This window comes from Ictalurus furcatus, chromosome 28, assembly GCF_023375685.1.
Source record: "Ictalurus furcatus strain D&B chromosome 28, Billie_1.0, whole genome shotgun sequence".
Lineage (NCBI taxonomy): Eukaryota > Metazoa > Chordata > Actinopteri > Siluriformes > Ictaluridae > Ictalurus > Ictalurus furcatus.
The window spans coordinates 7,431,959-7,449,640 of record NC_071282.1 but is presented as its reverse complement, the minus strand read 5'-3'; the positions used below and the strand labels follow the sequence as shown (position 1 = coordinate 7,449,640).

The following is a 17,682-nucleotide window of genomic DNA, read 5'->3' as shown; positions in this document are numbered from 1 at the left end:
TGGCACATGGAATATTTACTGTATTTTTGGTTTAACATTGATTTTTCCTCATGTACCTTTTACGTTTATGGTATTGTTTTGTGTGATGTTACAGTTGACCCATGCAATATTACAATTATTCAATTTTCCAGTACAGCAGCAGTGATATGGTTAAACTGGCAGATTTATAAAAGAAGCATTATGTTATGGGGGAAATATGAAGTCTCTAAATGAATTCATTGTTGAGTAATTGAACTCGATGGTAGCACAAAAAAGTGTTACAGTTGTGCCATCTCTCCCATATTCGAGCAGGGAAAACGCAAAAATTTGCAGTCCAGGTGTAGGCCAGGTTCTGGATTTGGAAGCTTCCCTCTGTGACATTATAAATGTTTCATGAATGAAAATAAAGGGAGTGATGAGAAGGAAAATGTTTTCATATCTTTTTTTTTGTTCTTTCTCTCTCCTTGTCGTTCAGGGTCAGGTGGAAGTGTGTGCAGTGCTGCAGGATACACAGTCTATTCAGGAAAAGGCTGAGTACTATGTGTTATTAAAAGGCTCGCATATCCACCATGTCACCAAAGCTCAGAGGAAGGAGAAGTGCCATTTACTGAGCTTCATCATACCTGGTAGGTCCTGTGGGCCAATCATAAATAAACAATCACCCATCAAAGCTCATTATATCTACAGTGACCTCCAGAATTATTGGCTGCTTCATGAAAATAAGCAGAAAGTGATGTATAAAAAGAACAACACATGCAATAAGTAGTATAATTTTTGAGTTGTGCCATATTCATTCATCCATTCATCTTCAGTCAACATAATTATTGGCACCCTTATAATCGGGTTCTCTTTGTCTACTTTTAGGACATGTGTGAAAATCTGAAGTTTTGGGTCATTTGTGCAGATATATAGAAAATTCAGAAACTTTCAAGCACCACTGTAATTATAGTTTAGTAACAGTTATAGTGATAATTATATACTTATTTACTATATTGTAGTATAAGCTCAGTATGTAGGCAGTAATACAGTGCCCTCCACTAATATTGGCACCCTTGGAAAATATGAGCAAAGAAGGCTATGAAAAACTGTCTTTATTATTTAACCTATTGATCTTTTGTTAAAAAAAAAAATCACAAAACTACTCTGCTCTCATGGAGATCAAAAAAACGCAAACAAAACAGATTAATACAAAAAAACATAAATATGTTAAATATACAGTACTGTGTGAACATTTTAGGCACATGCAAAGAAATGCAGTAGAGCAAAGATGCCTTCAAATTAAATGTTTCTACATTAAAAAAAAGAGTAAAGAACAGTAAACAGTAGTAAATGAAACAAAGTCAATATTTGGTGTGACAAAAAAATAAAAATAGTAGTCTTTGGTACAATCTGTGCAGTTTTATAAGGAAATTAGCTGTTAAGTTTTTTTGAGCATCATGGAGAACCAGCCACAGTCCTTCTGGAGACTTTGACTGCCGCACTTGCTTCTTATTTTTGCAGAAAAACCCAGCATTGTGTTTTTTGTCTGAAAAATGTTCTCGTGTAATTTGCTGCTTTCTTTAATGGCATACAAACTTTTTTCTGTTACATTTAATTTTGTGCTAGAAAACTAATGTTTGGGAATCTAAAATATTTTTGTACTGACTCGATAATGTACAAGTCATCAAATATAAAATATATAACAAAGTTTGTGCTAAAAAAATAGGGTGCCAAAACTTTTGCACAGTACTGTATGTGTGCCACAATTATTACCACCCTTTTTAGTCAACACTTTGTGCTGCCTCCCTTTGCCAAGATAACAGTTCTGAGTCTTCTCCCATAATGCCTAATGAGGTTGGAGAATACATGGCCAGGGATCTGAGACCGTTCCTCCATACAGAATCTCACCAGATCTTTCAGAATTTGAGGTACACACTGGTGGGCTCTACTCTTCAGTTCACCCCACAGGTTTTCTATGGGGTTCAAGTCAGGGGACTGGGATGGCCATTGCAGGTCCTTGATTTTGTGGCCAGTAACCCATTTTTATATTGACTTTGATGTATGTCTTGGATCATTTTCCTGCTGAAAGATTCAGCCACGGCACATTTTAAGCTTTCTGGCAGAGGCAGTCAGGTTTTCATTTAATATCTGTTGAGTCCATGATGTCATGTATCCTAATGTTACATTCTTGTCTGATACCAGTCAGAACCAAAATTTGGACCGCAGTGACTGATTTCCTCTCACCTGGGCCCAGGAAGAAGTCACACCGACGCTGTCATTCAGTGAAAGCTTCTTAGTTTTAATATTCAGAAAGCATAGAGTATATATACACACCCAAAAATATTGATAAAGAATGATAAATGTCAATTGGAGCAGGTCACAGATAAAATCAGAACATCTATTACGTAGGTTTGAGTGATAAAAACTAAAGATGTCTTCTACCAGAGGCAAAGAAATAGAAGAACAGTGAGAGAGTGAGGACGAAGGTGGGGTGATTAGGAATGCACAAAGCAATTGCACAAACAAAAACACAAAACAGTTCTTTCTGCCCTGGTACAGAAACATTGTGACAGACTAGAGACCTTCAAAATTGAAACACAGAGATCATGCCTGAAAGTTCTCACTTAACAAAATGTCCAGGTCCTCTGACAGAAAAACAGCCCCAAAACATTAAAGAGCCACCCAACATATTTAACCGTGGACATGAGGTACTTTCCATATGGCTACCTCTCTGTGTGCGCCAAAACACCTCTGGTGTTTATTGCCAAATAGCTCATAGACCATAGATCTCGATCCCATTTGAAGTTCCTATAGTGTCTGGCTGAAAACTGAAGATGCTTTTTTTTTTTTCTTGAAACCTGTCGAAACAACTTGCGGTGATGTAGGTGACTTTGGATTGTAGTTTTGGAGACTTTCTGACCCCAAGATGCAACTAAGTTCTGCAATTCTCCAGCTTTGATCCTTGGAGATTTTCACAGTGTGTTGAGACGATATATAGACACGCGTCCAAGTCCAGGTTGATTCATAACATTTCCAGTTCACTGGAACGTCTTAATTATTGCCCTGATGGTGGACATGTACATTTTCAATGCTTGTGCTATTTTGTTATAGTCACTTCCCATTTTGTGAAGCTCAACAACCTTTTGCCGCTCATCACAGCTATATTCCTTGGTCTTTCCCATTGTTATGAATGACTAAGGAAATTTGGCCTATGTGTTATACAAAAAAAGCATCTTTTGTTAAATGTGTGCCACAATTATTGGCATCCTTTTAGTCAATACTTTGTGCAAAAAGACTTTATTATAAATCAGTCCCTCACACAAATGGCAAAATTATATTAAATGCTTTGTATGTAGTGAGTCATTGTGTTTCAGTTGTAGTGACATAATTGCTACTTGTGTTCTTTTAGCTAATTAATGGCCTCATAAATACCAACCTATAAATGTTTTACACAATAAGCACTACATACTGCATGGTGTCAAATTAGAAAGGCAAGAATATTTGTGTAGTAATAGTACATACTATGGCTCTTGAAAATCATTATGGTCTTGCCGTATTTAACTATAATAACAAGCTGCAACAGTAGGCATATTACTTCCACAAGCATTGCATTTCATAGATGAAATATTTATTTATTTATTTATTAAATTACTGTATTTGTTTTTCCTCATATTGTGCTAATTTCCAGTATTTAAAATAGTGATATGATAAGGTTCTCCGTGCATTTTATTCATTTTTTCTGTGACCAATGACTGTAGACGTTGTATCACATGACACAGTGAGTCTAAAAAGGAAAAAAGGGAGAAACAATGTTAGAAATCTGATTGACTGTACTGAGAAGGAGCAAAGTTGTCCTAAACAAATGTTTAATATTATGTGCTTACTATTAAAGTCCCCATTACTAAACTAGCACAGACTAAATGTATGAAATGAATGAAAGGGTGAGTCATGGCTGTAGGTTCCATCTTACTCAAAAGTCAATTTTCCACCTTTGAAGTGTCTGGTCTGTTTTTTAATTTGGGGAGGACATAGTGTGCTTTTGACACCCAATATGCTTACTGTTTTATACTAAACAGTGATCTTTGCTCAGGATATGTGCTATTGCAGTACAAATGTGCAGTAAATCAAAATGCATATGAGCAGTCATTCACACATATCTGGTAAATGTAGCTACCACACTCTGCAACAATAATTAAGAATATAATAAATATACTTCTTGTTTCTTACAAAATTGGTCAAAGAAGCATGAGTGAGAATCATGAGTCTAATTGTGTGTCCTCAGTAGCTTTATGGATAGTCCTGAAACGTCTAATGGGCTAAGTAATTTTTAAATGAAAACAACCAAATTATAACAAATGGGAGACTGGTCCATTTGACCCACTGTTATTCCCCCCTGTTTTTTTTAAAGGTCACAATGTTGCAGAAAAGGTCTCGGTGTGGTTGTACTCCTGGGAAGATGGCAGCAGATGCAGTCAACCAACCCCGATGTCAGAGGAACTCTCATTGGAGTACAAATGGGACACTGTTCAGGAAGTGGCTGATCTGCTCATATCTGACCCTGATAACCTTACTTCCAGCATGCATGTGGACATCCAGAGGAAATTTTGTCTAGTAGAGAGTATCCAGCCAGGGCAGAACAGTTTAGATGTGAATGAACAGCATGGGACCTCAAGACTAGATGAAAATTTAGGACTTGACCAAAGACTTAAGCTAAAAACTGAATCAGGGAACCACAATCCAGAAGAAAATCCTGAATGCTGGGAGCCTGATCCTGGTGGATGCAAACTGGAGCCATGTAGTGCAATTGATGTGAAAATCACACAGGCAGTTTCAAACATGTACTCTCTTCTGGAGTGGAACAACCACAAGACACAGGAATCACAAGGTAAAAGCTTTACACTGCTACATTTCATTAGCTTTTCCCCCCCTTTCATTATTATTATTTTTTTTCCATTTCATTCACTTTTTCACTTAACCTTTTTTTTTTCGGGATAGAGATCTAAACTGAAAACACTCTTGAAATGTCCCTTTGCGTTTGACCTCAGGCAACCTCAGGAGGTCACAAAACCTGGAATGCAACAGTATACTAAATGCTTTGTGGAGGAGTTAGATAAGCCAAGACCAGCATGTAGAGATTTGCACTGTATGTCTGGAAATGTCTAGAGGGTGTATAAGAAGACAGGTTGTTGTAAGATCTACTACTTGATGTAGACCCATGTTTGCATTGGTGCAAAATGCACAGAGTATGATGGTATGAGTTCTCACTCAAAAGAATGCCAAAAGAGAGTATTTGTGATTCATTTCTTTAACCTGGTTTGAATCCGTTAGAAAATGGAGAGAGGGAGGGGGAGGGAGGGGGAGAGAGAGGGAGGGGGAGGGAGAGGGAGTGAGAGAGAGACCCTCTAAATGATGTTGGCACGTTAGCGCTGACTAATACCCTAGCATATTAGGGAAAAATGATGTGCTTAGGAGAGGCATGTCTTTTTAAACCCTTGAAGCCTATCTTAATTCGAAATAAAGAGGAAGCAAATTTTTTATACATCGATGAAGAAGCCAAAAATTATCTTTATTGTTAAACCTTTTGATCTTTAAAGAAATTCACAAAAATACCCTGCTCTCATGGATATCAAACACTTGCAAACAAAACACATGTTCATCCAAAAAAACAAAAGATCTTTTTTAAATATAGGTGTGCAACAATTTTTGGCACCCCTATGAATTCACATAGAACAATATATTTGAAGTGTGAATTTTACCTGTGTTTAAAAAAATATACGCCCGTTTCAAATCTGAAAACACATTATTAACACATTATTTGATGTTTTATTTTGTGAATTGTATTATTTTTGAAAATATACACTCATTTCAAATCTGATGACTGCAACATACTCCAAAAAAGTTGGGACAGTCGACTGTTTACCACTGTGTAACATCACCTTTCTTTTAATAACACTTATTAAGCGTTTGGACACTGATGACACCAGTTGGTTAAGTTTAGCAAGCAGAATTTCCCTCCATTCATCCATTATGCATTTCTTCAGCTGCGCAACTGTATGCGGCCTTTTTTGCCTTATTTTGCACTTCATAATGCGCCACACGTTCTCAGTTGGAGAGAGGTCAGGACTCCATGCTTGCACCCACACTCTCTGCTTACACAACCATGCACTTGTAATCCGGACAGAATGTGGTTTGGCGTTGTCCTGCTCTGGATGGCAGCATATGTTGCTCCAAAATGTACATATCTTTCTGCATTAATGCTGCCCTCACAGATGTGCAAGTTACCCATGCCATGGGCACTGACACACCCCCATACCATGACCAGATGCTGGATTTTGGACCTGATGCTGATAACAGCTTGGATGGTCCTTTTCCTCTTTGGCCCGGAGAACACGACGGCTGTTTGTCCAAAAACTATTTGAAATGTTGACTCGTCAGACCACAAAACACTCCACTGTGCTACTGTCCATCTCAGATGAGACCGAGCCCAGAGAAGTCGGCGGTGCTTCTGGACAGTGTTGATGTATGGCTTCTGCTTTGCATATTAAAGCCTTAACTTAAATCGGTGGATGCAGCGGCGAATGGTGTTGGCTAACAAAGCTTTATGAAAGTATTCCCGAGCCCATGTCAGGATATCCGTTACAGACTCATGACGGTTTTTAAGACAGTGACGTCTGAGGGATCGGAGTTCACACGCGTTCAGAAATGGTTTTCGGCATTGCCTTTTATGCACAGAGATTTCACCAGATTCCTTAAATCCTTTAATTATATTGTGCACTGTAGAAGGTGAAATGCCTAAAATCTGCTGATTTGTCTTTGGGGAATGTTGTTCTCAAAGTTTTGGATTATTCACTGACGCATCTGTTGGCAGATTGGCAAGCCTCGACCCATCCTTGCTCTTGAAGGACTAGGCCTTTTATGGAGGCTCCTTATATACTATGCTTACACAATTGCCTCACCTGTTTGACGTCACCTTATTTCAACTTGTCATATCGCTATTAGTCCTAAATTGCCCATGTCCCAACTTTTTTGGAACGTGCTGCATGCATCAATTTAAAATTAAAATTAAATGTTTAGCTTCAAAAAAACTATGCAGTTGATTAGGTAAAACATCAAATACCTTGTCTTTATACATTTTTCGTTTAAATATAAGACAAAGTACATTTACAAATCACTCTTCTTTGTTTTTATTAGCATTTTCCATACTTTTCCATACTGAATTGGGGTTGTATTTGTTAGTGCTAATGACAGATTAAGTGCTTGTCTCTAAGTTATCTGTGCACCAGATAGTCAACTCTGATATACAGTACTTATGGCTTTACTCTCCACCACATCTCATGTTACATTTACTGTACAGAACATTGTCATTTTTTTTTTAATTGGAAAAAAAGATGTTAACATTTACATGCAATAAATACCAAGTGCTTGTGTTACAGTGAGGGAGAGAGAAATTGACAGTAGAGAAAAGACCGGAAGATATAACGGAACAAGAAAAATAAAGGACAAAAAAAGGAAAGAAAGAAAAAAATTCATTATGATTGTAGGTATTAAGGTATTAATGTGTAGTGTGTATTTAATGAATGGGTGCAATATGTATGGGCAATAATGAGATGTATGGAAAAAGAAAAAAAGGAAAAAAAAACTGTCTTTTTACGATACTCACAAATATGTGACTGCAAAGTCATGACCTAGAGAAATTTTTTTATTTTAATTTTCTTATCTTCCCCAATATTGTTTTAAGCAATAGAAACCCAGAGTCAGCAGTAAACAGTCTTTGCTTAAACCCAGTAGTTACCAAGGTACACAGCTTTCTTGGTTTGCTGAACCAAATCAAAGATTGAATTACAAAACATGTTGATGAGATGTTTGCTGTGGGACGTTTTCCCTTCATCATGACTGAATAACTGTTTTTCTAAGCAAATATCCCTGTGTACTCGCTGCCACAGGGATTAATATTAGCAACATCAGCACTACACCTGCGCACCTGGTGTGGGTGTGTGTTTGTTATTGATGTGCAAAGTCACCAGGCCAGTTTCGAAGTGGTGTTTTGGAAATGTGCTTCCTAGTAATTGTTAACAACCTGGGAACAGAAACACCATTTGATTTCAGTCACCACTCACAGATTAAAAAAATCCTCTCCTCCAGACATACATGTAGAATGTATGGGTTATGTACGCTACTGCATGTATTTAGGCTGTGCAGTAAAACTGAGCGTGACCCAATGCCTGCACTGGTGTTATTATGGCCTGCATTGAGCGCTTAGGTTAAGATGAATGCAATTAGGTTTATATGAAAACATTTCCTAACATGTTTACTGCACATGATTATTCTGTTTTTGTTATTCTTCTTTCGTTTTTTTTGTAGGTGAGCACTATTTCACCAGTGAGGATTCTTAAAGGCAGGAAATTAGCTGTTTTCTGGCTAAAAGACATTTTAGCATCAAACAATATTTACAATTTGTTCCTATGTTTTCTCTATTACACAAACTAATTTCTTATCTAGCCCACCAAGCAAGTAAAATCCCCAATGTGCTGTTTTGTTGCTCAGAAACCTAATTGACTAGGTTAGCAAATGTAAGTTAAAAACATATGGTGAGCTAGGTTGGAAATCTTTATCATTTTCTTTAAAAAAATGAGGTGACTGTGCAGTCATAGGGGAGTTATAACTTTGACTTTATGAAAGTCAGTAATTACTACGGTCTGTTTCATTTTCTGGTCCTTAAAACTGCTAGACTACTGAGCAACTACATCGAGAACACTAATAGTCCTGACTTGTCTCGAACTCCTGGGCTATTTGTCCTCCTGTGAAACTTGAACAAGAACATGCTTGTTAAACAAGTAATACCTTTCAGTCTTTTTCTGTTCAATAAACATTCCAATTCAGTGTAATTTAATGTAATTATTAGTCTAATTACCCAGAGACTTGCAGAATGTATTCCAAGGCATATTGAAGCTGTTCTGCCAGCAACACCTTACCACGGTTGTTTTCACACTTGTCTTTCTCTTAAATTTAGTAGACTCTGGGCAGTTTGTTCAGTACTTTGGTGATGCGTGAAAGCATCCAGAGCGATCCAGAGAACAGATCCCTGGTCTTTTGAAAATGGCGGCCTATGGTTTGCTTGTCGCGAACTCTGGTATGGTCCAGGTTGGGTGTAGTAGCTATCTGCACTCAGTGCCACATGCCAAGTAACGTGATTGGTTCAGCTTTTCAAGTTACTTTTATTTTCTACTTTTGTGATGCAAGGGAAAGGGTTTTGATGGTTATTGAGATTTAAATCTCGATTTTCATTGGACTGGAGCACTATAATTATCTCAGGCATCACATGTCTTGTGTTAGGCTGCATGCCTGAAAATCTCGTTTGCAGTATTTCTACATGATGAGCATTGAAAAGCATTGTTTTTCACTACTTGAGTACTGGTACCACAGGTAAATAATAAAAACAGCAAATGCACCTACTTCCTACCATTTTGAAAACTTGCATGCACAAAAGTGACGCATGGAATTTCACAGTCAAGCCAAATTTGCAGTTATGAACCTCTCCTCCAAATGAGCACAGAATCGATTTTATTGTGTGAAAATGCCCTAGGACACTTTGCTACTTTTTCGTGTAATTTGTTACCTGTGTGTGTGTGTGTGTGTGTGTGTGTGTATATATATATATATATATATATATATATATATATATATATATATATATATATATATATATATATTATATATATATATATATGTGTGTATATATAAATATATATAAAAATATACAGTGCCCTCAGGAAAGTATTAGCATGAAAAGTTTGCTCTACACTGAAGACATTTGATGGGTGTTGCTAGTTGCCCAGGTGTGCTCTGTTAATTTGATTGTTTAAACAATTAATAGCTCTGAATGTCTACTCTTGGTCTGAACCCTTAGTTTCGCCTGTGATGACTGCATTTGTTGCTAAAAAGGATAAACCAGTATGAAGACCAGAGAGTTGTCTATGAGGGGGGGAAAAAAACCCAAGCCATTTTAAAGCTGAGAAAAGAAGGACAATTGAGTCATTGCACAAGTATTGGGCATAGCCAGTGGTACAATTTCTGAAAAACCACTGGTGTACCAACAACCAGACATTGAAAAGGTCAGCCAAGGAAAATAACAGCAGTTGATGACAAACATCGAGAGCTGTGAAGAAAAAGAAGACTTTGAGAGCAGAACTATAGAGGCCAGACCACAAGATGCAAGCCACTCATCAGCAGTAAGAATCAGAAGGCCAGTTTCAGATTCTCAAACAAATACAGAGATGAGCCATGAAAGTTCGGGAACCAATATTTAAAGTGATGGAAACCAAGTGATGGAAAGGCCGAAGTGTGGAGAAAGAAAGGATCTGCTCATGATTAAAAACACATGAGCCCAGTGGTCAAGCACGGTGGAGATAGTGTCATGGCTTGCATGGCTGCTTCTGTAACAGGCTCACTAATCTTTATTGATGATGTAATTCGGAGTTTAGGAGTTTTACAAGAACATTTGATCAATTTCAAGAGAAATGCATCCAATCTAATTGGGAGGAACACATTGCCAAAACAACAAAGGACTTCATCAGGGTGAAAAAAGCGGAAGGTTTTAGACTGGCCAAGTCAATCAACAGACCTTAACCCAGTTGAGCTGCATTTCACCTCCTGAAAGAAAGAGGAGACCAAAGGGAGAAACCCCCAAAACAAACAACAACTTTAACAAGATGTTGTAAAAGCCTGGAAAAGCAACACAAAAGAAAAATGCAACAGTTTGGTGATGTCAGTGGGTCTTTGGCTTGATGCAGTTATTGCAGGCAAGGGATATGCAACCAAATATTAAGTGTTATTTACTTTTAATTTACTTTTTTACTATCTGTTCTAATACTTTTGCTCACCTAAAATTGTTTAACACATCTAGATGTAAATATCAGGAAGTAAAAGCTGAAATACTGATTTATTGTCTAATCGTCATGTTTTTATCTCAAACCCAAATGTCTTCAGTCTATAGCAAAAACAAAAGAATTGATGTAGCCATTCTAATACTGTTGGAGGGGATTATATATGAACTTGTTTTACCATCTCCAGAGTCAGAAGATCTTTGCTTGCACAAATTATTTGCTTGAAAAATTATTTTACATTCTCTCATTTTGTTTTTCTTTCAGCTCCCCGCCAAATGGAGACACCTTTGCACATAGCTGTGCGTTTGGGTTTGTATCACCTCACCCTCTTCTATCTTCATCAGTCTGGGGGTCAGGAGATGGCAACACTGCCCAATGAGGAAGGACACACTCCTACTGAACTGGCCCAAAGTAGAGGCCATGCAGCAACCATAAGTGCATTAGCTAAGTGAGTCACATTTTTATATATATATATATATATATATATATATATATATATATATATATATATATATATATATATATATATATATATATATATACCTTATTTTTTGGGGGGGGGGGGGGGTGAGGTGAAATCTCTCTTATGTGAGGTATTGGAGAAGTCAACCTACAGAAGATTTGCCTTTTATCATGCTATGGTAGTTTCTAGTCTTGCCTAAGAAAAATCAGTAAATCAACATACACAGTTTCTTCAAATGCTTGTTGTTATGCAGTACATCAGAAAAAAATACCTGTATCATTCTACAGTCAGGAGACATCGCGATAATATCCAGCTAAATGATTAATTGGATAATTGTACTCTGAGTGAATTTAACTCAGTCAGGCTAATTATAGTAAATAGGATGGATTTATATGTCAACTAAGTTTGTCAAATTTAGCTGGATTTTAATAATAAGTATAATTATATACTGTATAACATCTTCTATATTGTTCCTTGCTTTCCTGAAGTGAATCACTAGTGTCTGTAACAACTGTTTTCCCTCTGCTATTAATGCACCCAGCATCAATCAAATAGTGACAGCACAGTGCTAGAAACATCCTCCACAATCTGAGAGCAAATCACAACAGAACACTCCTGGGTGCATTTGGCACTTTATGTGAAATCTGTCTATGAGCAGTAATGTGTTTTGTCCTCTCTCTCTCTCTGCTGTGTTGCTTTTATGGTTATAAACACAATGCTGATGTAATCAAATGGTATTCAACTCATTAGCAACTTATTTTTGATGTAAGAAATTCGGTCAACCTGAGAGACATTTAAAAAAAGGAACTTCAGGGCTGGAGTATAGCATATACATGTATTTGCTTGCTCAAAGTGACAGTATTCTGTGTGGTTACACTGTTTCATGCCAAAATAGGCATGATGGAAATAAAACAGCACAACAGTTTAATTGAATGGTTTAACAACACACTGAAGTGACACTACTGGTATGTTTACATGTACAATACTTCATTTTTAACAAAGATTTAGTTCTAGCTTGCGAGACTACCTCAAGATAAACACAGCCTCCATGACAAACTAAGTCAATGGTACTCAATTGCAAACCCTATTATAAATCCAATTAGCATCTTCCTGATCTTCACAAGACATAAGAGATACACTATATGACCAAAGGTATGTGGGCACCAGACCATCACACCCATATATGGTTCTTCCTCAAAATTTTGCCACACTTGCACAGGATGTCTTTGTTTGCTGTAGATTAAAAATTTGCCTTCACTGAAACTAAGGGGCAAATACCTGTTCCAGCATGACAATGCCCCTGTGGATCCATTAAGACATGGCTTGCCAAGGTTGCAGTAGAAGAATCGCGTGGCCTGCACAGAGCCTTGACCTCAACCCCACTGAACATCTTTTGGATGAACTGGAAAGCCGACTGCACCCCAGGCCTCCTCACCCAACATCTGTGCTTGACCTCATTAATGGTTTTGTAGCTGAATGGACAAATCTACAACACATTCCAAAATCTAGTGGAAAGAGTGGAAGGGGGACTGAATCTGGAATGGGATGTTCAAAAAACACATATAAGTTAATTTCAAAAAACACATATGGGTGTGTTGATCAGGTGTCCAGGAATGTCAAACAAACAAATAATGAAAGAAAATTAAGATAAAGAGAATTTAAATAGTATCACACAGTAGGACAGAGTAAACCTACGTCGCTAGTTTTAACTCTTATAAAATCTCTTGCATACATATACTCTGAGCTTTCTCCTGTTTGAAATAATTTCTTGTTCTCTTGCTTTTTTAGTATCAATAATTCTTAAAGCTAAATGCTTCACAATGTGCCAGTATTTTTGTAAAAATCTTTGTGGATGTTCAGGGTTCACTTAAACTCAATGTAGATGATCAGGAAAATTGCCCTCATCGATCTTTGGAATCGACGAATTGACTTCTACCTACGGTGATAATGGAAATATTTACTACTATAGCACCCTAAATACACATGATGTTTACTAGCTCTGTCTGTTTTATTTTCTCTGTCTCTCATTCGTTTATATTACTCCCCTTCTCTCTACTCCTGACCCTGATCTGTGTTCATGTCACAGCCAAATTAGAAACAAGGTGGAACCCATTAATAAATAAAATGTGGGGTTTTTATAATTTTATATATAATATGCTTGAGAGATGAAGTATACTTGGGAGCTCATCACAATACCTGTGCTCTCTGCCCAAGTATAGCCTATGTGTGTGAGGAAACACTGAACTTTTATTGTATCTAATGGATTATCTGATTGTTTTGTTCAGCCTTTCAGCTTGTAGCGAGGAGAGCCCAGTGTGGATGTCACAAATCTGGGCTGATGAATCACACCTTCTCAGATTGTGCCCGCTAACCACTTCCTTCATCCTGACAGTCAAAAACAGAATTAATTTTGATCCACAGAGGAGCATCCAACTCTATAGGGAAAAACACAGATATCTAGAAAGCCACATGCAGGTGAGTGTGCACTTCACTGATGATTCACACACACCACCATGTGCACAGTCCCATAGTTGTACATCTTCATTAGGATGTCTGCTTTGGAGCAATTAGCAGACTTGGGAGCAGTTCATTAGATTTGTTTCTTACCAAAGATCACAAATCTTCATGACTAGTGAAACACACAAGGAGTTACAAAGAGTATTACTCTGGGCTTTTCTTCTGCACTCTGGTCTCTGGTTGTATACATTTGTACACATAATGACTTATTTCTTTTGAGAATATGACTGACCTCAATCATAAATGTAATTACTATGTGTACACGTTATTTTAATTGGCTTTCATTGTATTTTACACAAGCTGTTTTACACAAGCTGTTTTTAACCGATCTTTTATATACTGTCAAATAAAACATTTGCTTAAAGTCATGTTTTAATTGTGCATATTGAACATCTATATTTAGTAAAGTGTGTGTGTGTGTGTGTGTGTGTGTGTGTGTGTGTGTGTGTGTGTGTATATTCGTAAAGAATGGAAAGTTCACTCGTTGGGAGCCTGAGTTCAAAGACAGGTGTTTTACAATGACAAAGTTCTGCTAGTGTCAAGAATTTTTTGAAAGTGTGGCTACTGCTATGAAGCTCGTCGCAGTTCGAGCGGCCAGGCATGTAGACTGGTAACTTTATAAACTTACCATTTTACAATGTTTTACAATGAACTTTGTCATTGTAAAACATGTGTCTTTGGTTGCAGTGGCACTGAATCGGTGAGCACGCCACAAAAACGCATTCTAAGAAGAGTTATTTTTTTTAAAATAATGTGCCATTGTTGTTTGCAACAGCAAAATTGTAAAAAAAAAAAATAATAAAAAAAATCATAGTTTAAACCTGACTGATTTAAACCTTACCTATGTTTTTGTTTCGCCTGACATCTCTTGAAACCACGCTTTCAATAATTTCAAATCACTGATACTGTATCCTTCAGCATAACTCATATTTTCACATTTTCTTGCCTTCAGATCCTAGTTTCTACTATTGAAGGAGTCCTATCATGATTTTTAAACGTTGTTAAACGTTAATTATGTTGTTTATTTGGTGTAATAAAATAGGTTAACATTCTTTAATGTTCCCAAAATGCATTATTTGTCAAATAATGTACATTATTGCAGTGCCTCTATTCCCAGGCTGCCTGAAACGCTCTGATTTCTCCAAAGCCCCTCCTTCTGAAAAGCCCAGAGTGCTCTGATTGGCCAGCTGACTTGCTGTGTTGTGCAGCTGACCGTTGTGTTGTGACTAGCCAAAACCTGCAAGAGTGTGTCAGAAAAGTACCGCCCCTTGGGTTAGCTTTAGCCTCCAAGGCTTCTAAAGCAATTCTAAGCAACATGTCGTCAGTTTTAATGATAATGAGTCTTTATTTATCGCATATACATATGCACAGTGAAATTCTTTTCTTCGCATACCCCAGCATGTCAGGAAGTTGGGGTCAGAGCACAGGGTCAGCCATGATACAGCGCCCCTGGAGCAGAGAGCATTAATGGCCTTGCTGAAGGGCCCAACAGTGGCAGCTTGGCAGTGCTGGGGCTTGAAACCCTGATCTTCTGATCAGTAACCCAGAGCCTTAACTCTGGGTTAAAGCCACCACTGCCCCATATCAGTTCGAGCCTGTATTTACCGTATCAGTTCAAACCCGATTCAGAAAATTCGAATGATCAAGCGGAAGCAAGTTTGCAAACACGGCTTGAGCAGAACGTTTCACAGTGAAGTTTTTTATTTTGTAGATCTCACCTTTCAGATACGATTTCAAACCCAAATCTGCCGGCAATTTTAGCCAGCATGATAGCAGAGGTTCTTCAGCTGAGCCACACTACAAAACTCTGCATTTGGACAGTCAATAGCAGATACTTTTTTAAAATAATCAAACACGCTTACAGGTTCTGATTCAGAAGCACAAGATTGTCCGAGCAAAGTGGGAATTGCCCCACTTTTCAGGAGTAGCCTTTCTGTATAGCCTGCCTTGTACTTGCCTAGGTTCAGGAAGCTGTCCTCTGTAAAATGCGCTATGCACAAGCAAACATTTGGGTTTTACTGGTCAGGAACAGAGTTATAAATAAACAGTAACTACTGATTCCTAATTTCGTCCATTTTCAGAAGGCTAAACAAAGAGGTTTTGTTTTCGCACCGAAATACAGTGTCTCCACAACATGGTGCCTGAATTCACTGAAGCCTTGAGTGAATTCACTGAAGCCTCGCCTTCTTTCTTCGTGGCTGCTTTTGGGCGGAATTATGTTAATAGTGCACTCCGTGAAGTAGAGAAATTAGGGAAGTAAATCTGGACTTTGAACGATGCGTTTTGGGCAGGTCTGGAGCAGTGTTCTCTGTTAGATGAATGCCTTTGGGGGAAAATATGAGTTTTGGGACTTTGCAAAGCTTATACATGCACAAACAAATACATTACACTCCCAAACAGAAGGAAAACATTAAAAATCATGTTATGACCCCTTTAAAAATTTCACAGTCATACATGTTTATGCTGTGTTGTAGGAGGTTGTACTCACTGAGGTGGAAGGGAAAAGCAGACAGAACCAGACAGATGACACAAGTGAAGGAGGTGAGTCACTCGGCCAAGAACCACGCCAGTCACACTTGTTACATTTAACGCCTTAACTCCCAGTGTATTTAGTCATCCTTAATGTTTTTTTAATCAATAACTAGTTCAAGATATCCAGTAGGGATGCACCGAAATGAAAATTCTTGGCCGAAACTGAATATAATGAAAAACTTGGCTGAAGGCTGAATACCGGACACGTTTTTTCCATTTATTTTGCCATTTTTTCCACCACTGCATAAATTAAATAGTCAAAATGTGCTTTTTACTATTTTGTCTTGCTTTTCAAAGAAAAAAATCAATTACAAAAACTACAATTTCAAAATATTTAACACTGAACATTTTTTTTCATTCCAGCAGGCATAGGCTAACAACAAGGCACAATATAACTTTACATAAATAAATGAGTAAAATAAAAATATTTTGATGTGGTCATCTTTGAGCCCCCCTTGAATAGCCTATGTTAGGCCTATAACTGACTGCTGAAAGAATGGAACACTCTATAGCCTACAACAAAAAAGTGCATTGACAAGCATGCAAAAAATGGTTCTATTCGGTTCTATACAGCTGATTATATTGGGGATATATACCCCCATATTATATATTGGCGAGTATTATAGTAGATATAGGATAGTTAGATACGTTGTTAATGTTATGTTCCTTGATAGATTTAGTTAGTTTAAACTATAGATTAGTTAATTTAGTCCCCGCTGGTTTTTCCGCTCCCAGTCCATAGTACTAGTTCATGTTTCTTGTTTTGTGTTTTGACCCTGTTTTCTGTGACTGATTCCTGCTTTGCCCCGTTTATGCCTGTTTGCCGATCGCCCGATCCTTTGCCTGTCTTGACTATGTTTTTTGGATTACGATTTGGATTTGTCTGCCTGCCCTTAAATAAATACGTCTTTACCTGCTTCTGTACTCTACTCCCTTACGTCTCACGACGTGACAGAATACTCCAGAACAGAATCGAAACAAGCGCACGTCCACGCACGTTTACTGTCCACAGTAAACATCCGAAGAGCACGTAGCTCGTGCGTGCGCGCGCCCCCTCATCGAGGTCGTGACATTCGCACATCTCACTCTGGTTGCTAGGCTATTTTGTCGTGTCATCAAACACGTCATTGTTCGGTCAAATTTATTCGGCCGAACACCGAAAGTGCTTTTTTTTTGCTATTTTCGGCCGAATAATTTCGGTTGCCGAACATTCGGTGCATCCCTAATATCCAGTAATTAACATGAAACTAAACTAAAAAAAAAAATCCACTGTCAGGGCAATGTTTTTCCTCCAGTGTTTGAAGTCCAGATATATTGGCACCCTTCATA

General features: G+C 37.7%; 1 protein-coding gene across 7 annotated transcripts in view; it reads left to right on the top strand.

Moving 5' to 3' along the window:
- arhgef28a (Rho guanine nucleotide exchange factor (GEF) 28a) overlaps nucleotides 1-17,682 on the top strand; it is a 127,830-nt gene that overhangs the window by 36,273 nt on the left and 73,875 nt on the right. For all 7 annotated transcript variants that reach the window (XM_053618307.1, XM_053618308.1, XM_053618310.1 and 4 more), the window contains exons 3-7: nucleotides 455-605; nucleotides 4,367-4,843; nucleotides 11,106-11,289; nucleotides 13,590-13,779; nucleotides 16,296-16,362. In XM_053618307.1, the coding sequence (XP_053474282.1) occupies nucleotides 455-605; nucleotides 4,367-4,843; nucleotides 11,106-11,289; nucleotides 13,590-13,779; nucleotides 16,296-16,362 (1,069 nt within the window). The remainder of the gene's footprint in view (nucleotides 1-454; nucleotides 606-4,366; nucleotides 4,844-11,105; nucleotides 11,290-13,589; nucleotides 13,780-16,295; nucleotides 16,363-17,682) is intronic.